Source organism: Heloderma suspectum, chromosome 1, assembly GCF_057233095.1.
Source record: "Heloderma suspectum isolate Gila_16-S chromosome 1, 16-S_ref, whole genome shotgun sequence".
Classification (NCBI taxonomy): domain Eukaryota; kingdom Metazoa; phylum Chordata; class Lepidosauria; order Squamata; family Helodermatidae; genus Heloderma; species Heloderma suspectum.
In genome coordinates this window covers 191,536,096-191,559,817 of record NC_139458.1, presented here as the reverse complement: position 1 = coordinate 191,559,817, position 23,722 = coordinate 191,536,096, and the positions used below count along the sequence as shown (strand labels likewise).

Here is a 23,722-nt window from a genome sequence, read left to right as displayed (position 1 = left end):
TGAATTTCAAGACCAGCAGCACTGTGAAAGGCTGCCAACTTCTTCATTCCAGCATGGCCTCTAGTCACTTACTGTTAGCAAGATATCATCTGGAAGAGGGTAACAGCTGACATTTCCCCACTGATAGTTGCTCCTTTTGCATTGGGTTTTTTTGTATTATCTCCCCTAGGACTTCCATCACTATCACAAACAGAAATGGTAATAATAGGCAGCCCTGCTTAGTGCCTCAGGGGAGATGTCCTGGCTGAAAATCCAAGCCTTTTGCCTGAATTACCGTCTCTGTTGCTTGACAGTAGTGTTGCCACTGCTCATACATTTGGCTCTCAAACTTAAATTGGACAATTTGAGCAGAAATTGCCATTCCAACCTGTCAACACCTTGAATACATCCCAGTGACCACATGGCAATGGGACATCTGCTACTCTTTCTATGGTGTATGTTTAATGTCCTCCTTATAGAGCTAGCTGATGAACCGTTTGATCAACAGAAAATATTTGGAGAGAAGTGTTAAGCCTGCCCACCTGAAACTCTGAGAGATGTTTGGCATCTTGATTTATCAGGGCAATACAAACCCAGGAACCTAGGATCTTTTCCTGAACTGAGTAATACTATTGTGGCAGTGTGTGTTTTTAGAGCAGGCTCCCATGATAGTCCATGGTATCTCCCCTTCCTCTACATAAGAACCATCATGCTAGATCAGACTAAAGGCCTATCTAGTCCAGTATTCTGTTCAGTGGCCAACCAGATGCCCATGGGAAGTCCACAAGTGCAACATCCTTCTCCTGCTGCTCATGCTCCCAGCAATTGGCATACAGGCTCCGATACTGGAGGTAATATATAGCCCTCATGACTAGTAGCCATTTTGATATTCAGTTTCATAGGATGACCATGGGTTCTACTAGTATGAGAGAGGGAGAAAAACTTTTCCCTATCCACTTTTCCCACACCATGCATATTTTTGTACATTTCTACCCTTTTACCTTTTTTAGGCATGACAGGGCAACTTGTGGCCCTCCAGTTGTTTTGCCCTACAAGTCCAATCATCCCTCATCCCTGGCTATGCTGGCTACTGGTGATGAGAGTTGTAGGTCAAAACACCTGGGGTTGCCCATCTCTGCTTTATTGAGTAAAGTTGGGGGTAACAATGGATGAAGGCTCAAGCACTGCAACGGAGAGAACAGCTCTAATAGCGCCCAAAAATAGTCTTCACAAACATGTAGGAAGAAAGCCAGGCTATAAAGCACATGGTCTTCGATGTCTGTATACTAATGCCCAGAGTATGGGAAACAAACAGAACGAACTTGAACTCTTAATACAGGAGGGAAATTATGACTTGATAGTTATAACTGAGACTTGGTGGGATGACTCCCATGACTGGAATACAGCAACTGAAGGATATAACTTGTTCAAAAAGAACCGGAGGAACAGAAAGGGAGGTGGGGTTGCACTATATGTTAAAAACATATATCTCTGCACAGAAATAGAGGAGGATGAGCTTGATAGCCCCATCGAGAGCATCTGGGTTAAAATAAATGGAACAAAGAATAAAAGGAACATAGTAATCGGAGTTTACTACCAGCCACCCAATCAAGGAGAAGGATGAAATTTTTGAAAAGCAAATTGCCCATGTTTCAAGGAAGCATGATGTAGTGGTAATGGGGGATTTCAATTTCCCCGATATTTGTTGAGAGATAAATTCTGCAAAACATGGCCCCTCCAGGAAATTCCTGACTTGTGTGGTGGATAACTTCCTCCTACAGAAAGTAGAGGAAGGAACTAGAGGACTGGCTGTCCTTGACTTGATCCTAGCCAACAGAGATGACTTAGTGGATAAAGTAGCAGTTACGGGAACTCTGGGGGAAAGTGACCATGTTATACTTGAGTTCTTGGTTCTAAAGGAAGCAAAAGCCGAGTGTAGCCAAACGCGTACCCTGGATTTTAGGAAAGCCAATTTTAATAAACTCAGAACAATGATCAGTAAGGTCCCATGGCAAGCAACTCTAACGAGAAAAGGAGTTCTAGATGGGTGGGGGGTTTTAAAAAAGGAAATTCTAAAGGCACAATTACAAACAATTCCAACAAGAAAAAAAGGTGGAAGACAACAAAAGAAGCCAATGTGGCTTCACAATATGCTTAGAGATGACCTGAAAACAAAAAATCACACATATAGGAAGTGGAAGGAACGACAAGCAACAAAGGAAGAGTACAGGCAGGTAGCACAGAATTGCAGGGATAGCATCAGGAAGGCTAAAGCTGAGAATGAGCTGAGGTTAGCAAGGGATGCTAAAAGCAACAAAAAGGCTTTCTCCTGATACATGCATAGTAAAAGACAGAGGAAAGAAATGGTGGTTCAACTATTAAATAAAGATGGCAAAATGATAACAGATGACAAAGAAAAGGCAGAAGTGCTCAATTCCTACTTTGGCTCAGTCTTCTCCCAAAAGAGGGTCTATGACCCCCGTGGCAAAGGGGAAGTACAGGCTGAAGGGGCAGGATTGCAGCTTGAGATCAATAGGCATATGGTCAAGGAACACCTAATTACTTGTGGATCCACAGTTGGCTACAGGATCAGACTCAAAGGGTGCTTATCAATGGGATCTTCTCAAACTGGGGAGAGGTAACAAGCGGGGTACCGCAGGGCTCAGTCCAATTCTGGCCTCAGTATAAGGCAGCTCCCTATGTTCCTATGACTTGATTTCACGGAGATTGTGTATTCCCCTTCAGGTGGAACCTCTCACAGTGAACAATTATGGCATGTGGCTGCTACTTTTAGGATGTTGCCCCAGGGACTACAATGTCCATCATCCCCATCCAGCATGACCAACGATCATGAATGCTGGGAGTTGTAGTCAAAAACGCCTGGAAGGCACCAAATTGAGGAAGGCTGATTTAAGCAATGGGCCAAAGAATTTAACATGTACAACGATAATACAGCTATTTCTTTATTCATATCTTGATGCTTTTTGTAGCCAAAGGCTAATTTCACTCATATATGCAGTCAAAATCAATTCCAAAATCAACAGATGTACAACATCTTTATTAGGACCAAACAAAACGTTACAGAACAGCAAGCTTTTTGAGTTCTCCAAACCTCTTCATCAGGCTGGATGTTACACACAGCAAGGGTGGGGGGAGCAGAAAATAACAAAAAGGGGTTGAAAACAGGCTGGACATTATAGTCATAAAGTCTGCATTTAGACTCACTCTGTTAAAAATCAACCCATTCTAATCTTACCTCCATCAGCTTCAAAAAAGAATTAACTTTAAATAACAATTAAACCCCAAATCATTCTGTATGGGGAAACGTGTATATATACAGCTAATTGCTCCATACCTGTTAAAAATGTGAAAAGAGAAAATTAGATGTTTGAGGAAGTCCAGTAGAATATAGTATTGCACCATTCATTTAAACATACCAGCTGCTACATACTCACGTTCATCATTTAATGACTGCAGAATCAAGTGGTGGCTTGCATGTGCAAATGAGCCATCCTAGATTAACATTAGATAAAATGTCTATATCCCCTTAAATACAATGCTTTTTAATGGAGCTGGTTCACATACTCAGGTGAGAATCAACAAGTGAGAAGTATCTAGAGGGCAGCTTGCACAACTGATCTTTTCTTTCTCTTCCTCCTTCCTGCAATCACTGTACCCCCCCTCCCCCGGCTCCAAGTCTCTCCAGCATGTTGGGGAAGCTACTGAACATTGCGGCTTGTGTCATACAGGGCTGCTGCGTGAGGAGGAAATCACCTGGAATCAAGCAGAGGGGTTTTGCACTAGCAAGGTGACAAGCGCCCACACTTTGGAGAAGTGGAGGGAATGTGACTGGAGCTAATGGGATTGAGATGACCAGCATTAAGGCAGTTTGGACCACTGCCACAACAGGAGAGAAAAACCATGCTACCATAGTTGTTGATACTAGATGATGAATGGCACTGCAATGCCTAATTGAGCGATCTTCACTGTTTTTCAAGTGGGAGCCACTTTGGCGCAAAAAAAATAAAAAACCAATGTGATGAGAATCATAGTAACCCACTACCAAAATTAATATTTATTTTAAATAATTCTATAGTGTCCTTCTGGAAAAACCAATCGAGGTGGTTTGCAAACAGAATCAAAAACAAAAATCAGAGACATAGTGAAACCTTAAAATCAACCTTTAAAAACTGAACAATTTAAAAAGCCAAATTAAAAAGATGTGTCTTGACCCCTTTCCTGAATGCAAAGAGAGCGGGGACCAGTCGCAGCTCTGGCAAAAGTGCATTCAATTCTGGGAGCAACACAGGAGAAAGCCCTTTCCCATGTGCCTGGCAACCAGGCCACTGCAAGTGAGGGTGTTTTCAAAACCAAAAGAGTCTCTCCTATCATACTGAGATAGGTGGTCCCTCAGATAGCTAGGCCCTAAGCCATTTAGGCTTTAAAGGTTAAAATCAACACCTTGAATTGAGCCCGCTAAATGACTGGTAACCAGTGCAAATCTTTCAGTATTGTAGTGTGATCACAGTACTGTGCACTGGTTAGCAGCCTAGCTGCCACGTTTTGCACCAATTGAAGCTTCTGGATGTGCTTCAAGGGTAGCCCTATGAAGAGAGCATTGCAAGAGTCTAACCCTTATGTAACCGAGGCATGGATAGCCGTTGCCAAAACAGACTAATTCAGGAACAGCTGCAGCTGGTAAAGTAGAAGTAGTTGTGTAAATGTGGTCCTTGCCACCACTGGCACTTGAAGATCCAGTGACAGGGCAGGATCCAGGAGCACTTCCAGGCTATGGACCTGATCCTTCAGAGGGTTCACACCCCTATTCAGAACAGGTTCTCACTCCCTGAGTCAGGCTTTCTGCTGACCAACAACACCTGTCTTTTCTGGATTTAATTTCATCTTGTTCACCTTCATCCAGCCCATTATCAAACTTAGGCAACATTCAATGGTGTCAACCACTTTCTCTGTGTCAAGTAATAAAGAGTTATAGAGCTGGGTGTCATCAGCATATTGATGGTATCTCTTTCCAAAGCTTTGGATGACCTTCCCAGGCGTTTCATAACATAGGGGCCAGGACACCATAGACCAACGGCTGCACTGCCAAACAGTAATCCCCCTGTACATGACCTGACAGGAAGGACCGGAACCACTGCAATACAGTGCCTCCAAGGCCCATCCCCACCAGCCGGTCTAGAAGGGTACCATGGCTGGTGCTGTCAAAAGCCACCGAGAGGTCCAGGAGAAATAGGGCTACACTTCCCTTATCCAGTTCCTGGTGTAAGTCATACACCAAGGTGACGAAAGCAGTTTCAGCCCCATATCCCACTGAAAGCCTGATTGAAAAGGGTCCTGATTGAAAAGGCTGATTTAATATAGTCCACCACACGCGCACACGCACACACACAAACCTTGAATGGCTTCTTGTGGGCATTCTTGTCATTTGTTTGTACATCCCATAATTAAGATGTAACTCAAATGCAGTATCATGATAAGAAGAGCTGTGCTGGATCTGACTGAATAGCTCTCTACTCCATTTTGTTCCCACAGTGGCCGATCAGGAATAAAACCATCACTGGGGCTAAAGGAGCCTCCTGTAAACACTCACACCTCTAAGATTTAGCAACCAGTCCTCCCTCTCTCTCTCCCCGACACATACAGACACACACACACACTCATTCACTCACTCGCATGCGTGAAACGAGAGAGAGGTCTCCCGTTTATCTTCACTGGGGAAGTCTACCTCCTGAATCTGGCTGTGTAAATAAACCCATGATGAGTCCTCTTTTCCACAGCCCACTGATGCAAGCATTCACAGAGGCAGGAGAAAGGAAAACCAGCTTCTTTGGAGTAAAGTGGGAGGACACGTGCTTAGATGCACACGAGCCCACACCGGAGCCTGTTTAAGTGTTCCGGTGGCTGCTCCAGGACGTGCCCACCACGCTTTCCAGAGATGGGCTGGTGAAGGGAGAACCAACCTCCTTGGAGGGAAGAGCCAGTGAATTCAGAATTACAAGGGGAGCACGCTCTCTATATGCTTAATGGCACCTCTGCCCTCCCCAGGAGGACTATGGCTGCAGCTTCCCTTGGCAAGGTGGGAAGGTAACACACGTGGCGAGGAGTCTCCAAATATCTCCAGCCAGTAAATGCCTGCTGAATCCCAGGACAGGTCTCTTTGTCTTTCCATTTTCTACAAGCCCTCCTTCTTGCAGCCACTTCAGTAAGTGGCCTTGCATGGAAAAGGCGTGGTTCTAGGAATGCTGCTGCTGTGCCAGCATCTGGCCTGAGTGATCATTTGGTTGACTTTCCTTGGAAGGGAGCTGATGTGCACCTGCTCAGCCTAACCACCAGCCAACTGGACTTCCGTGGAAGCAAGTGGAGGGAGAGGCAGGGAGAGGGACGTACTTCAGGGGATTAAGAGCTGCCAGTGGCATCACAGGCCTTGCACTGAAGAACAGTAATCTAAGACAAGATGATCAGCCCCAGTGATGGCAGCGCAAGGAGAAAACGATGATCCCTCAGTTTTGATAAGCGTGACCATTACTGAACAGGCCATAACCTAATCAAACCTACTCCTGGGCCCAGTGTGACCGAGGGGTTTGCAAAGTGCAGAAAATACAGCCCCGTCAAATCTCAATGATATTTTATTACATTTTTTACCTTGGTTGCAGGACACTTGAGAAGTGGGTAATCGTAGTGAGAGTCATGAGTTGACACCAAACAGCCTGGAGAAAATCTTTGGGAGTGAGGTGAGGAGCACTCAGTGATTCACTGGAGAGCGTAGGAGTTGTGGTCCCTGGATAGAGGCCAATCGGCGTTCAGTAAGTGGTCACAGATCTCCCCTTCAGATGTCACACCAACGATCTAGACCTCTGACACCAATGATCTAGACCTCTGCTGGGTCTTTTAGTGAGGACTACTGAAGTTCCAAGCCAGAGAAAAGTTCCTGGAGATTCCTGAGGTTCAGCTGGGAAGAGGTGAAGTTTAGGGAGCCTGGAACAAGGTGAGTGGGAGCCACCTTCTGGTCAACTGCTACATCTTGTCTCTTGCCTGTGGAGGCAGGAATGTCATACAGCATTTGCAACACCGCCAGGTCTTGCCTTTTCTCCTTTATCCCTCTCTCTCTCGTTAGGCTTGCCAACTCTTTAAACTTGTAAGAAAAGGTGTGGTGACCAATGTCAAAGCCTTCCTTCAGATTCAAAGCCAATGCTCCCATTGTTCCAGTACAGACCCTAATAGCAAGGCTGACAGGTGGGTTTCTTACATAGCCAGAGGAAGTTGCCATGGCTCCTGCACCTGGGTTCAGGGACTACTTGCATGGCAGAGGGAGCCAAAACAGACATGTAGTTAGATCTAAGAGGGCCTGGACCTCTGCATCAGCTGCTGACAGTGCCTGCTCCCTGTGTCACTATTTGGCAGGTTGACATGTTGCAATGCACTTGTTTGGTAAACATCTTACACTGCAGCAAGTATCTACAATTTGCCCCTCACTCAGGCAGAATAAGCAACAATCATGGGTATCCAATGAGGAAAGCGTGTCAGCACAATCAGAACACATGTTAAACAGTGCCTGCTGCATCACAGGCTCTGGGGCAAATCCGTAAGGAACCGAAAGACAAGCATACATAGAGAACTGCAAGTGAAAAGAGAACACGAGGAGAAAAAGAAGGCTATGGGGAAAAGGTAAGGAGAAAGCAAAAATGTCTAGCGGAAAGAGTGGAGAGAGGGGGAAAGTTCTTAATAATGCCACTATTGTGATGGTGAGAATGGAACCGAGTGGGAAGGCACTAGCCATGTCCCATGTCCTGAGGGTGAGGCCTTCATGGCAAGATGTTTTACTGGAACCTTCTAGAGCTAGGCGGATGTTGCTTTGTGCAGGTGCTGAACTCATATGTGGGACTGCACCAAGAACACAAAGAACAACATTTCAGTTACAGTGACATGATATTGACATTCCTGTAACAGAAAGCACACACACACACACACACACTATATAAATTCCCTATAACAAACATGCAACCATTGTGCAAAAAGGAAACATTGTCTGGTAAAGTCAGTACACATTTTTCTTTCAGCACTTTTCTTAGTTAAGCTGTCCCAGACCTGATACATAAGAAGTTCACAGTATCCCTATTCCTATTCAATATCCCATCAGCACACGTTTGGCTTGTAGTAAGTGTTTTTCAGAGTGCTTTTTGCTAGCTTGAACAAATCAGTTGTAGAACATTTTCATCCAATGGAAGATAAAATGTGTCAGGGTGGACACTGAGCCTATAGAATCCCAGAGTAGTTCTGATTCTGAGGAAGAGGAGTCGCTCCTGGGAGAGGAGCGCGCTCCTCTTTCCCAGGGCCAACAGCTGACGGAGATTCCTCCCACCAGCATTCCTAGCTTAGATAGCAGTCCTGGGAGTGACAGAGCGCGGGAAGCAGACTTGATGGACGCGCGAACGCCGACGCAGAGAGCGGCGCCAAATGGAGGGCGCAGAAAGGAGGCGTAGTGCCCGGTTGGCGCGCAAACAACGGCTGCGCCCAGAGGATCCAAGGGAATTACTGGCAGACCCCTGAACTTAAGGACTAGGGAGAGTCCCTCCCCTTTTCCCAGGACTGCTATCTAAGCTAGGAATGCTGGTGGGAGGAATCTCCGTCAGCTGTTGGCCCTGGGAAAGAGGAGCACGCTTCTCTCCCAGGAGCGACTCCTCTTCCTCAGAATCAGAACTACTCTGGGATTCTATGGGCTCAGTGTCCACCCTGACAAAATGTGATCCACAAGTTGCATATACTTCTGAAAGCTCTTTTGAGCAACCCAAATGCTTATACTAGCATAACAACTTTGTTGTAGTAGTAATAGTAGTAGTAGTAGTAGTAGTAATACACCTTTGAGAAACATTTGACCAACCAACCATGTGGAAACAAAGATTTCCAGCATGGTCCTCCCTGTCGTATACGTTACCAGATACTATATGAACCATATACTCTCTGCATGACCAATCTGTCTCTGCCATTCTTCAGGATTAGCAGTCCAAACTGTTCAGAATTAACAAAATCATTAATGCCTCCAAATATATTTTAACTTCTTAATTAGAATTTTCTATATTACAGACATAATTTCAGCAAACCCCACATTTTATTTTTGCAGCCTCAAATGATGGATTGCTTATAGTCGTTGCTGTACTTGAAATTCAATGATAAAAAAGATTCACAAAATTGGGCTTATGCAATCCACATGCTGAAAAACTTGTCACTGTCTTCAGCAAATACATACGTTCTGCTGGTGTTCTTTGTTCTGTAGAAAGAAAGCACAAGATAGAGAATTGGCTTGTTCATCTTCTCTGTTCTGTAGAAAGAGAGCACAAAATAGAGAATGGTCCTGTGGTCCTTTCCTGCTCTGTAGAAAGAGAGCACAAAACTGTAGAAATGCAAATTTAAATACAATTAATACAAAATTAGACAAATTTGCAATGATTATGTTCAAATCATAGCAAAAATACATATGGAGAAATGCCATAAGGATATTTATTGTTCCAATAATTTATTAAAAAAAAGAGCACTTCTCTATGGGTGGAATCAGGGATATAGGGATTGTGTAAAATCCATTCCATCTGTGTTTCACGGATTGTCAGGTGCCTTTCGTTCCATTGTCTATCCATTGACAGAATCAGATTTATTTTTGGTTTCAGAATTTGCCTAACTCTGAGATTCAGCTCAGCTAATAAATGTCCATTCAACATGATCAAATGCTTTCTAGGCATCTAAAAATAGAGATGTTTGTTGTGGGTTATTCTGAGCGCTCTCTATACAATCAAACTGTCATGTTAAACACGATTTTCCTTTCTCTTATGAAAGCAGTTTGATCCTGATCTGTATGAATACAGATGAAGTAACTGGGAAAGGGTTTTCCCCTGTCCTATGCAACCCCAACTGGGGAACCCCCAGAGCAGGTTTGGTGGAGGGACACAGGGCAGCTGCAGTGGAAAGGAGGATGTCACATAACACAAGAGGACAGGATTTTCAAATGCAATTGTTTTAGGTTCCATCTGTGATTTTGGTAAAATTTGGATACAAATAATTTATAGTGTGAGTCCAGCAACACACACACACATGCGCGTGCGCTCTCTCTCTCTCTCTCTCAAACAACTTTGATATAAGTCCATCAGGGCCTCGATATACTTTTTTTAGTTTTTTAAATAAATAATCTTCACCACCACTTCCTGCTTGGCAAAAGGTACTTCTAGGTTATTCAGTTCAGCTGATTAAATTTAGGTAACTACAAGTTTGTAAAAAGCCCAATTAATTGTGATGAAAGATCTTGTGTCTTATATAAATCCTCACAGAACCATTTAAATTGATGTGAAATCTCTTAAGATGTTTTTGCTTTTTATCCCAAAGGGAGTAATCCTATGGCCACTAGACACTGTCTAGAGGGCCATAGGATTTTTTGGATTCTGGGGACTGAGGTCGGAGCCAGAGCTCCAACCTCAATTCCCAGAAACTGTGTTCTGTGCCCATTTGTAGCTGGCACAGTTCTACAAATCCTACAACTCCCAGCATTCCCCAGCCAGCATAGCTGGCTGAGGGATCCTGGGAATTGTAAGACTTTCTTCTGCATAAACATGCATAGGGTTGTGCCGTTAAATACTATGGCCAGGTTCAGATTTCATACCAGTCAATTGCCAACCCGTGATTTTGCATCAGGAAGGGCCCCACTGGCTCGGACATCGCTTCCTCCTCCTGCACCAATTCCCTTCCCTCGTCAGTAAAGCGGTGGGGGAGGGCGGATATTCCATAATGCACATTTTCCCGCTGCTTAGGATTTGTCCGCATAATTGCTTTCTATTTCTAAAAACACTCATTGAGGGACTCACAACCTTCCAGAAGAGATGTCTGTAGGACACAGCGTACTGCAGAGAGAGTGGTTGGGGGAGTTGCTGAAGACTGGATCCTCCTCATTCGGGCAGCAGAAAAACTCTGCTGGAACAAAAGCATCCCATTGACAGAAGGAGCCCTTCCACATTTCAAAAACTTAATTAGTAGCATGCCACCACTCAAACTTTGCAATCTCAAAATTCTATTTTTTTCTTCAGATTCTTGGTGAAGCAAAAACACAAACATAATTATATAATACATAGCCCCTGGGGAAGACTGAAATAAGTACGTTAACAATTTTCAGTGCATTTGTCCTTTAAAATTGAACAATGTAAAGGAAGCATCTATTATCCAGTGGTCATGCTGTTAAAATATTTAGTATTCCAGTGAAATATCCAAGTAAACATTTGAATTTGTTTCAATCTTTGCAGACATTTAAAGCAGATGGACAGAGCAATCCTATGGTCCCAGGGACCATAGGATTGCTCTGGAAACCCCTCCAAGGACAGAGACAGTGCTTTGAACTCAGAAGGGGGAGTCTGAGATCTGACCCCCGACTTCTCACGGCTGGAGCGGGAAGAACCACGCTGGCTGCCCTCTGAGGTCAGAAAAGCAGAGGAAAGGGGGCAGGGAGGGAAGGAGATGGGAGAGACCAGGATACAAGTTCTCCTGAGCCTCCTCCTGCCTCCTTCCCTCCCCATCAGAAGCGCTCTCATTAGATGGGCTGAAAAGCCCATCTAAGAAAAAACACAGAAGATCAAATAACAGGGAGATGAAGACCGTCTCCGCCACTCCTTCTACCCTGCCGACTTCAGCCCCACAAGGCATAGGAATTTTGGAAGCCCCCGCATTTGAGGGCTTCCCAGCAGGAAGGGCACAGCCCATATGAATAGACATGCATAGACATATAGAATAGACATATGAATAGACATGCATAGGATTGTACTTTAAGGCGGTAATCCAAAATACACTTACTGAGTGAGCCCCTCTGAAAACAGTGGATTTATTCAGCGTGCTAAATTAAGATAGTAAATACAATAATTAAAAGTACGCTAAGTGAGAGACTAAAACATGCTAAAACAGATCCAAATCTACTTAGGGCATCAGGGGAACAGGCGGAATATGGCTATGATAGCTAAATAGATCTGGAGGCACCAGGCTGGGGAAGGCTGACTTACAGTCATTGCAACTTAGCTCTAATGTAATGCAACTTAGTGGCATTAGCTCTAATGTTATTTTAAATGTTAAGGCAAGATGCTATTTTAATTATACTTATGTAATTCTTCCTATGCAGGTCTGCACATTCAGTGTTTAGGTAATTCATATTAATGACCATATTGTAGACCGGAGGGTTTAGCTTTTTCTAAGCCAATGTGGAATGAGTTTACTCTTATAAATGTGCTCTCAATGTCTGCAGAAACAGTAAAAAAGGTAAAGGTGTCCCCAACCAGTCGTGTCCGACTCTAGGGTGCGGTGCTCATCCCCGTTTCTAAGCCGAAGAGCCAGCGCTGTCCGAAGACGCTTCCGTGGTCATGTGGCCGGCGTGACTGAACACCAAGGTGCACGGAACGCTGTTACCTTTCCCGCCGAAGTGGTACCTATTTATCTACTTGCAATTTCTTGCTTTCGAACTGCTAGGATGGCAGAAGCTGGGACTGAAGACGGGAGCTCACTCCGTCACACAGCACTCGGGTCTCGAACTGCTGACCTGTCGACCTTCCAGTCTGCAGTTCAGCGTCTTAACCACTAAGCCACCGCGGCCCTTTTATGTAGTTTGACGTAAAACTTGATGCTTGAAATACGAGGGAGGGGCCAAGTCTAACTACCTGATGCATTGTTACATCAGATTAATGTGCCTTGTTAGAGGATTCTAATATATGTCAGAATCATTCTTGCTTTGCTGTAATTGCTTTGTGCAACTTGATGTTATTAGCAGCCCGAACATGCTATTTGAAAGGCAAAATACAAATCAGATATTTATATACGTAAGTGTACTCCAAATCCATTTCCTTAATGACTTCTACCTTTGCTCTTCACATTTTGTACAAATTCCATAAAAGCTGAGAAGTGTTCTGTAGCTCCACTTTTCTGCTGTTACATGCGTGTATCCAGATCACTCTTTATCTTACCTCAATCATTTGTAATTATTTACTGCAGATTATATTAAGGATTTATAACGCAGTTTTATGCAATGCTGTGGCAATAGACAACTTGGCTCCATCTAAATCTTTAGATTATTAGAGGTTTTCTGGGTCTGCTTATGCATTGAGATGTATTGTAACTATAAAAAGGTAAAAAGGTGTCCCCAACCAGTCGTGTCCGACTCTAGGGTGTGGTGCTCATCTCCATTTCTAAGCCAAAGAGCCAGCGCTGTCCGAAGACGCTTCCGTGGTCATGTGGCCGGCATGACTGAACACCGAGGTGCACGGAACGCTTTTACCTTTCCCGCCGAAGCGGTACCTATTTATCTACTTGCAATTTCTTGCTTTCGAACTGCTAGGTTGGCAGGAGCTGGGACTGAAGACAGGAGCTCACTCTGTCACGCGGCACTCGGGTCTCAAACTGCTGTCCTGCCAACCTTCCGGTCTGCAGTTAAGCGTCTTAACCACTAAGCCACCACAGCCCCCATTGTAACTATGGTCAAGAGCAAATGTGGATTATCCTAGGTTCCTTTTGTTTCTTAAATTGACTTGATGATTGGGAGTACCTTGTAAGTTCAAGGAGTTCTCTTCCTCCCTTCTACGGTTAGCATTCACTATGATTTAGCATTATGGGTTGTATCCAATTGTGGCAGTCTGTCAGCAGAATGGAAACCACTGGTGGAACAAAATTTTCCCACCCTCCTGCAGTCGAGAACTGGCAGAATGGCTCCACTTCCCTCTCTTGTGTCTCTCCATACAGCCTACTCCACATACAGTCAGGGCCAGAAATATTGGAACAAAGATAACTGCTTTGGCAGTTGGCCTCTGTACACTACCACATTGAAGTTGAAAGGAAATACATCCAGATGGGAGCAAAGTCAGGACTTTCAACTGTAATTCAAGGGGTTTGACAAAAGTGGGGCACTAACCATTCAGGAAGGACAGCCAGTGGTGCGCACACACACACACACACCCATCGTTGGTGGCTCATAAGTAATGGAACAAACCAACATCATTTTAAACTTAAGGATTACCTTTAATAACTGGATGAAAATCCTTTGCAGTCAATGACTGCCTGAAGTCTGGAACCCATGGACATGACCAAATGCGGAGTTTCCTCCCTCGAGATGCTTTGCCAGGCCTTTACTGCAGCTGCCTTCAGCTGCTGCTTGTTTGTGGGTCTTTCTGCCTTCAGTCTTGTCTCCAGTAAGTGAAAAGCATGCTCTATTGGGTGGAGATCAGGTGACTGACTTGGCCATTGAAGAACATCCCACTTCTTTGCCTTGAGAACCTCTTGGGTAGCTTTTGCTGCATGTTTTGGGTCATTATCCATCTGCAATATGAAGCGGCATCCTATCAGTTTGGCGGCATTCAGCTGAATCTGAGTAGAAAGTATAGCCCTATACACTTCAGAATTCATCCTGCTGCTTTTACCAGCAGTCAGGTCATCAATAAACAACAGTGACCTGGTTCCATTGGCAGCCATACATGCCCATGCCATAACACTGCCTCCACCATGTTTGACAGATGAGGTGGTATGCTTTGGATCATGAGCTGTTCCTTTCCTTCTCTATACTTTTCTCTTCCCATCATTCTGGTACAAGTTAATCTTGGTCTCATCAGTCCAAAGAATCTTATTCCAGAACTGGGCAGGCTTTTTTAGGTGTTTGCTGGCAAAGGCTAATCTGGCCTGTCTGTTCTCGAGTGTTACCAGTGGTTTGCACCTTGTTGTGAAGCCTCTGTATTTACATTCAAAAAGCCGTCTCTTGACTGTAGATGTTGACAATGACATGCTTACCTCCTCAAGAGCGTTCTTGACCTGGCTAGATGTTGTGAAAGGGTTCCCCTTCACCATGAGCAGCATTCTGTGGTCATCCACTTTAGTTGTCTTCCGTGGTTTGCCAGGCCTTTGCTGAGCTTGCCAGTTAATTCCTTCTTTTTCAGGATGTTCCAAACTGTTGTGTTGGCCACTCCCACTGTTTTTGCTATCTCTCTGATGGGTTTATTTTGTTTCCTCAGCCTAATGATGGCCTCCTTCACTTGCATGGACACCTCTTTGGACCTCATGTTGGGAGTTCCAGTGAACAGCTACCAAATGCAAATGTAACACTCAGAACCACCTCCAGGCCTTTTCTCTGCTTGATTGGTCATGGGGTACCCAGGGAAAAGGCCATACCTGGCCATGCAGCTGCTTGTCAGCCATTCATTCCATTACTTATGAGCCACCAACGATGGGTGTGTGTGCATGCCACTGGCTGTCCTTCCTGAATGGTTAGTGCCCCACTTTGGTCAAACCCCTTGAATTACAGCTGAAAATCCTGACTCTGCTCCCATCTGGGTGTGTTTCCTTTCAACTTCAATGTGGTGGTGTACAGAGGCCAACCGCCAAAACAGTTATCCTTGTTTCAATATTTCTGGCCCTGACTGTACATATACAGTAAAAAATGAAAAGCTGGTCCCGCATACAGGTTGGATAGCAGTGGGTTTTGGGACTCAAAAGGCTGAAGACTGCCATTCTTGCCAAGGAATACAGAGACGCCAAATTATAACAAATGTTATAAAATGCAGGAAGTCAGCTGTGTGGATAATTTACAGCATCTCTTAGTGGATTAACTCATATATTGTAACTGAGGCTCCAATCCTATACCCATTTATTTCACAGCAAGCTCTATTCACAGTGGAACAAACCACAGAGTAAACCCGCATAGAATTACACTGCACATTCCCTGTGTTTCAGTGAATGCTGTCATGCACATTTGAACACAGACAACCCAATGAATTTTGTCAATGTCTAAATATATACATTTCCTCCCTTTTCTGAGAAATAACTCAGCAAATGCAAGATATGTGACATATGGATTTAGTTACAAGAACAACAGCAACTCAGATGTTTTGTTCTGCAGTGCTTTCCCAGCATCACACATAGTTTTCCTCAAGTTTGTCCACTCTTCCGTGCTCCATTATCATTTGCAAAATCCCCTCACCACAATGACAAATTCCAGTTCAGATAGCTAAAGAGAAAAATAGTTTTAAGGACCCGCTAGAAGCCAATCTATTTACCTGACTAATAACGCACAACCATTTGTTCCTAAAAGTAAATTATCAGATCACTCTTCATTTCCATGCAATAGCTCTTATCCAGTAATTGTATAGTTGTAACCCTGCCACCAAATCCTAGATGTTTGAGGGTGTTCTGTGATTACTCAACAGTGAGGAATATGTAATATGTGCATGCTCAGAGATGCTCTGTTCTAACTTAACATGTTAATCCTGGCATTCAACGTAGGTACCATGGGTAAGCTCCCTGTGGTAGGAGTTCAGACTGAGCCCTACTGTGCACTCCCCTTGATGAGATAGGAAAGTAGGCTTCAATCAAACTGGAGAGCAGTTATAAGTGAAACTGTACAAACACAAACAATTTCAGACCTCTTTCCCTTAACTGGAGGGGTGTGCATTTATTTGGAATGAAATAAAAAACTAGATGTACTACACATTTGAACAGAGGATTAGGCTTTCAGGTTTTATTTTTATTTATTTATTGCATTTATACCCCACCTTTTTTCCTCTTGCAAGGAACCCAAGGCGGCTTACATTATCCTCCTCCTCCTCTCCATTTTATCCTCACAACAACAACCCTGTGAGGTGGGTTGGGCTGAGAGTCTGTGACCAGTCGAAAGTCACCCAGTGAGCTTCCGTGGCCGAGTGGGGACTAGAACCCGGATCTCCCAGCTCCTAGTGCAACACTCTTGTCTGTGTCAGTAACGTAAGATAACAAAAAGGTAAGTAACAAATAAGATTATTTACCTTATTTGTTAGTGTCCCTGTAACAATTATTCTCAAGGGAACGTACAATTTTTCCCCATACAACTGGTAAGATCAGTTAGATCATAAAACTGGTAAGATCACCTCTTTCTGCTCCTGATATACAATCTAGCTGGGAAATCATTAAAGAGTGGCTTTAAGAATTATTTGTTAGACTGGATATTGAAGCAATTGAGGTATCTAGATTTTCTAACAGCTTTCCCATTCAAAAAATCCAGCATGGGAAAGACAAATATTTGCCTTGCCTTACTTCCCCCCACACGGCTTTTACAGCCTTGCGCTTTCAGACAATGGAAACCAATTTTTGGAGAGATACAAGAAAATACCCAGAGAACAGTGCTTCTATATCTGTGGGTGCCAGATGGTTGAGGATATCATACATCATATGTTGTATTGTAAGTTACATGAAATTCCAACGGAAAAATATTTGAGGAAAGGTTTACGAGTTGGATAAAATTAAGGATCTGCTGCCTAGCATTGTTAAGCCTGTTTAATAATTAATAATTAATTATGTTTAATACAGCTAAATTTGCTGTGAACACCTCTCAACTCAGGCAAGCCTATGAGTCTAATTTTCTGGTTTAAGGACCTTGCCTCTTGTGTATATTCTATGCATTGCATACATTTCATTGTAAACTTCTTTTTTGGCTATAATTTGTCAGTGGTTGCCTAATAAACTTGACTTGGAAAGATCAAATAAAACATAGCAGTGGAAGCTTCTCTAAGGGAAGCTTCTGAGATAAAATGATGGGCCGAGCTTCCCTTAGCAAACATCTGTAACTGCAATCCTATGCATACTTCTCTTGGGAGTATGTACAACTCAACATTGTGAGTAGTATCCAGTTAGTCCTATATAGAGTATAACTGTTGAAATGAATGAGACAAGTTGGGGCATAAGTTAGTTGTCACTAACTTGCCCCATTCATTTCAGTGGGTCTACTCTACATAGGACTAACATTGGCTACTACCCAGTGTGTGTGTGTGTGTGTGACTTACTTATGAGTAAACATGCAAAACAGTAGTTACTCGTGTGTAAGCGAGACACACACGTACAATCTGTCTTGCTGCTGCTACTAAGAGGTAAGAGCCGAGGCAGCAGCTACTCGCGCTGGGCTTCACCTTCCTGGGCCTGGTGGCGTCCAGGCAAAAGTCCTGGCCGTGCATCTTCTCCAGGGCCCGCACGGCTCGCGAGGTGCGGGCCTACTCGAGGCAGGCGACACCAGGGGCTTCTTCGTCGGCTTATCCTGCACCCCCCACGCGTCCTCAGCGCGCCGGAAGCAGCGAAGCGCCCCCGGATCTCCTCCCGCGAGGCAAGCCAGCCCAGCAGCGCGGAGAGGTGGCCGTTGGGAGGCTGGTCGGCCAGCTCGGGGGGAAGCGGCTCCAGTACTCTCCGTCCGTCTCGCTTCCAGCGCCGAAGTCGTGAGCTGTTTTCCAAGGAAGGCGAAAACGCCGCCCAGAGAGTTTGGGATACCGGGCACGAGTTGCGAGTACACCCGCTTCCGGATTCCCTTTGAAGCCTCGGGCGCAGCCGCTCTGTCCGCCGACACGCTCACCTCTATGGTGCACCCGCTTATTTCGAAGCCGCGATTGCGTTCGAACCCGGAAGTGCCGCTGCAGTTTTATCGAAGCTCTTGGCGTCGGGCTGCCGCTATGAAAGGCCGGACCACAAGAAAAGTGCCCACAGCGACTCCATGTGGCAGGCGGGACTGAGACACCACTTTTTTCACCTCGCATTCATCTGCCGGTCTAAGCTAACTTAGACTGTTCAAACTTCAGCTGGTCCAAAATAGAGCAGCAAGATCGTTAACAGGGACTGGCCAACGAGATCACGTTACGCCAGTACTTTCCCAGCTGCCCTGGCTGCCAGTCCACGTCCGGGCCAAATTAAAAGTGCTGGTGTTAACATTCAAAGCCCTTAATGGCTTGGGGCCAAGTTATCTGAACGATCGCCTCCTCCCATATTTGCCACCTGGACCCTAACATTGTCCTGGGGGTCCTTCTCCAGGAGCCCCTGCCAAAGCAAGCGAGGCAGGTGGCTACCAGGAAAATGGCCTTTTCTGCTTTGGAATGAGCTCCCTGGAGAGGTTCTCCTTCTGGCACCAAGTGAAGACCTTTTTATTCTCCCTAGTATTTTAGCATTTTAGCTTCCTAATTTTTTAGCTCTGGTGTTTTAAATCTGTATTTTAAATCTCTGCATTGCTGCTAGGTTTTGTTCTGGTTGTACTATTATATTGTGGGTTTTAAGCGTTCATATTTTATATTGTTTTATCTTCCACTCTGTGGTTTTAATTTTTGTGAACTGCCCAGAGAGCTTCAGCTATTGAGCGGTATAGAAATGAAATAAATAAAATAAAAACAAAAACTCTTCCCAGGTTCAACTCCCACTCTGTGAAGGGCCAATGGCATTAACATATGCCAAATGGGCAGGGAAACAGCAGAGGATGGAGCTCACTGTTGGCTACGGCATGACCCAGATGATTTACTCCGTTTCTGACTGGTGTTGAACACTCATGGATTCGACTGAAATTAATGGAGGTTGCCTATAAATAGTGATGAATAGTTTCTAAGATTTATATAAGAATATTTATGTACCCCTTCCCATTTAAAAAATCTCCAAGTGGCGCACAGCATAATACAAACTAAGCATGTGATAAGAATACTGAACATTTGCATTCTGACTTTTTAAACTTTTGTTTGCCAGGAAAATTGAACAAAGGAAAGATTCTGTTTTTTGGGGGGTGGAAGAGCAAGACATATACTACTGAATATCTCATGCACACAATGGGAATTGGTAGTACTGAGGCTAATATACCCTTTATGAGAAATGGGGATTTTATAAGCACATTTTCTCTGTGATTTTTTTAAAGGCAAAATCTCTCAAGGAAACTATGAGGAACCAGGCCCAAACTTTTTTCTCCTCCTTTTTCTGTAGATGTATGAAAACAAGCCACCACCACCATCCACCTCAAAAACCCACCTTTCTTGTTTTAGGAGCTAATCCAGGGTGGCTTTTTCGCTTTTCAAGGATTCTGAGGAATATTTTGTGTGTTTGATACTATTCTCGAGAATGATGCATCTCTAGTGGGAAATTCTACTTTAGCATCCTGATCCAAGGTTGGGCAGCGTTTCCCACCAAGGCTCTTGAGTGGACAATTTAAAGCAGAGGGTACAAGGCCCTCTGCTACCATCCAGGGTTCTTGCTTTCTTGCTCTTGCTGCCTTTCTCAGAAAATACTCTTGCCAAAGTGCTAGGGTGATGCCAACAAAACCCCAAGACACAACTTATACACGTACAGCATCATGGGTGAGCTTCTCTGTGACAATGCCTTACCTCTGGCTCAGGCAGACCAGATAACAAACAGGACTGTCCGCTGGTGAAGAGCACCCCCACAATCTGAATACTCCTTAAAGATTGCTCACTGCATCCCAGGCACCAAAGCAGCTTGGAAAAGTGGCAATGGGCAACTAAAAATGGAAGAAGCCAGCAAGGTGAACTGTCATCATTGCCTCCCCACCTGCTGCTGCTTCAAGCAGGGCCTGGGCCCCTCCTCCCCTCACAGAGGTCACTCCAACCAATTGCCCCGTGTGATTGTAATCATATGAATCCCACCCCCTTATTCTTTGCGAGTCAGTCTGAAATTTTGATTGTAAGCTTGAGGGCATGGACTGTCATGCTTCATATCTCTGTAAGCTGCTCCAGGAGACTTTTTGGCTAAAGGGTGGGCGGTATAAATGCTGTAAATAAATAAAGAGCAGAAAGGGAAGGGGGAAAAAAGGAGAATGGACAAAAGTTCCAGCCTATACTGTCTCTTGTGATTATAATCTATCAGAATGGAACTGAGTGGGAAGGTACCAGCCACATGCCTTGGAGCGAGTGCCCTGAGGGTGGGTCTTCACACCAAAAAGTTCCACAGCCTAGCTCACGGAAGAACTTTGGCTATTGGGCGGTATAGAAATGAAATAAATAAAGTTCCATTTGTTGCTCTGGTGGCATGGATCCCCCATGTGGGACTGCACCAAGATCAAAAGAACATCTCTGTTACGGTGGCATGACATTATGACATCCCTACAATGGAAAGAATACTATGGGGAAAATATTCTATAAATCTCCCATAACAAATGTACAACATCTGTACAAAAAGGAAATATTGTCTAAGGTAGTCTCAGCATTGAGCACACTACATATTTTTCATTTAGTAATTTTTGTAGTTAAGCCATCCAGACCGGATACATAAGGAGTCCACAGAAGCCCTTATTCCCAGTCAATATCCATCTTCTTCAGCTCATAGTGAATGTTTGCTAAGCCTATTTCACGTACATGTAAACTGTCCTTTTTAGTCAGTGATCTTTCCTAGTTTGCCCAAATTAAAGTTCTGTCACAGAAGATGCAGGGGAAGATGAAGTGTGGTCCACAAGTCACATGCAGTCCTGAAAGCTCTTTTGAACAACCCAAGGGCTCTCATCAGCATCTCCACTTTTATTAAGTAAAAATAGTAATAAATCTTTTTGGAGGAGCATTTGACCATGGCAAATGGTTTCCAGCATAGTCCTCCCTGTAAATATACAATACTAACTGTATTCTCTCAGCGTAGCCAATCTGACTCTGCCATCCTTCACAATTAACAGTCTGACTCATTAGCAATGAACAAATCCAGTAATGTCTCCACATATACTGTAATTCCTTTCTTAGAATTTTCCATATTAGAGGCATAATTTCAGGAAACATTTTTCTGCAGCCTAGAATGGTGGATCGCTTACATTAAATGTTAACACTTATAAGTTCAAAAATGTAAAAAGGGGCTTTACAGATGTGGTCTTAACTCAACACCAAAAAAGTTTGTCACAGCCCTCAGCAAATATATCAAGTCACAAATTCCATCACATTTTCAGTCCACTTGCTGAGGGTCCTGCTGGCAGCCTCTTTTCTGTAGAAAGAGCACAAAATACATGAAGACTTCAGAAATGTCAGTATACATATATTAAAGTTATTTCAAAAAGAGTTTACACAGTAAACAAATGACATGCTCAACATGACTAAAAATGTCCAATGTGGTCTGGAGGAAATACAATTAATTTATCCACTCTTTGAGTGAATCTAGATCATGGTGGCTGAAAATTATAGGAGGTGCAGCCCACCACATCTGGAAGGCACCAGGTTGGGACAGGCTGATCTAGAACAAGACATTTCAGCTTCAAGTTACTGTGAAGCTTACCTTGGGAGCCCCCTTTGAACTTCCAACATGCCTCACTAAGGGCTAGATGTCTGCCAAATGTGCACATGAAAACCCATGAGCAGGGTGTGCTGTCTTCCTAGAGCACCAGCAGGTAGCAATCGAGGAAATGCACACTGCTATTTTTAAATAAGAGACTCACATAAGCAGAGGTACTACTTGATATCAGAGATAAATATGCTACAGCTGCATTTTTCGTATTCACCCTGTATCCTATACTGTAATGCAAGCCCCAATACGTGTTGATGTTGCACTGCAAAGAGTTTTTTTTTGCTAGCCTTGCACAGGAGTTTATGGACCAGCACTAATACATTTTCTCCTTCCATTCACACTTCCTTGAATCCAAGCCTGCATTTACTAGTAGAAAGGAAAAAGTGTACTAGCACGAGCATTAAAATAAGAGCTTCCATAACCTTCCTGTATACTAGTAAAAACACTACAGAACACAGCACACATAGAATCAGCAGAACCACTTTACAACAGAATTCTCAATTTCATTCCAAAATTATTTGACCAGTATTTTCCTCTTGAGGATGCCAAGACAAGGCTTAAACAAGCAGCGCCACTGCCAGGCTATGAAAGTCATCTCCCCCATCTTCTTTCCCCCAGGTAGCTTTAAAGTGTGCAGGTTCCCCAAAGGACAAAAAAAAGTATTGCCACTTATGGTCAGAAAAATATGAAACCTATTACAGGGAGAACATGTTAGTTCTGTGATTTTTACTACTGAGAAAACGCAGCTTTGTTACCATGAAGACGACAGTATACTGCAACAGGTGCCAAGGTACGAGCAAGGTAAAACAAAAAAGAAATACTGCTGAGTACGTCTAGGGAAGCAAAAGTGATAGAAAGACAATTGTTTTTGAATCAAAGCTATGTAAAAAGTGGATTGTTCAAAAGCCCAATGTATTTGACAGAGAACACAGACATTAGCTCACTTTGATAGGTGTAGCGTTTCTGTTATTCTGTTTCCCAACACACCTCCAGCCACTTCAAAACAATAAGAGAATGCCAGCGGGAGGCACTACTACAGCTGTGGCATAGAAACTCTTTCCCCTGCCCGCTCCCCACACCCCTCATAAAATCCACAAGACAGTGGTGATAATTACGTTTTGAAAAAAAAAAAACCCTTTTATCTTCCTCCAGTTTACATACCTTAAGTTAACATAATGTAGAATAACAAAAGAATACAATGTACTTCTAACAAAGCACAAGAAAGGGTGAAATCCATTTTTGTCTGTCAGCAGAGAGAACGGTATCCACCAGTGAAGTGGATTACTGCCCTGCTCTGCAGCTGCCCCCTGATGAGTGAAGACCACTCATGCGACGTCAGATGTTAGGCCAAAGTGGTCAACACAATCTCTGGAAATTATACCTAAGAGAGGTTTACTAGGTTGTATACAACTGTGTCTGTCTGTCAGCAGAGCACACACTGCTGGTGGAACAGATTCCCTCTCCCCCATGCAGTTCCCCCAAATCTGGTTCCGAGGTTGGGGGAACCCAGGGGAAGGAGATGAAGGTCAAGTCAGCTGGCACAGCATCAGATATCTCCCATTTTATGCATTAAAGAAAGGTATGAGTAATGCCACTGATCTTTCCAAAATGATTGATTTGTTCTCACAAATGGTTTCTCTAGGTATTCAGTAATTATGTAGAGCTCCTGGAAGGAGAGTTAATGCTGAGCATTGTC

The 23,722-nt window shown here is 43.9% G+C and overlaps 2 protein-coding genes across 2 annotated transcripts in view; both read right to left on the bottom strand.

Annotated features, from left to right (window-relative positions):
• Nucleotides 1-2,768: 2,768 nt before the first annotated feature.
• LOC146358564 (uncharacterized) lies at nucleotides 2,769-22,046 on the bottom strand. Its single transcript, XM_084805748.1, has 6 exons — nucleotides 22,018-22,046; nucleotides 17,925-18,416; nucleotides 11,818-11,857; nucleotides 10,842-10,981; nucleotides 9,242-9,359; nucleotides 2,769-7,029 (listed from the first exon to the last, which is right to left on the bottom strand). The coding sequence occupies exons 1-6, from the start codon at nucleotides 22,044-22,046 to the stop codon at nucleotides 7,012-7,014; spliced, it is 837 nt and encodes a 278-aa protein (XP_084661874.1). The 3' UTR covers nucleotides 2,769-7,011.
• The window catches only part of RBM45 (RNA binding motif protein 45), a 50,176-nt gene continuing 44,861 nt past the window's right edge, over nucleotides 18,408-23,722 (bottom strand). The window contains 1 exon segment of the mRNA XM_084805612.1: nucleotides 18,408-21,729. The gene's annotated coding sequence lies outside the window, so the exon portion shown is untranslated.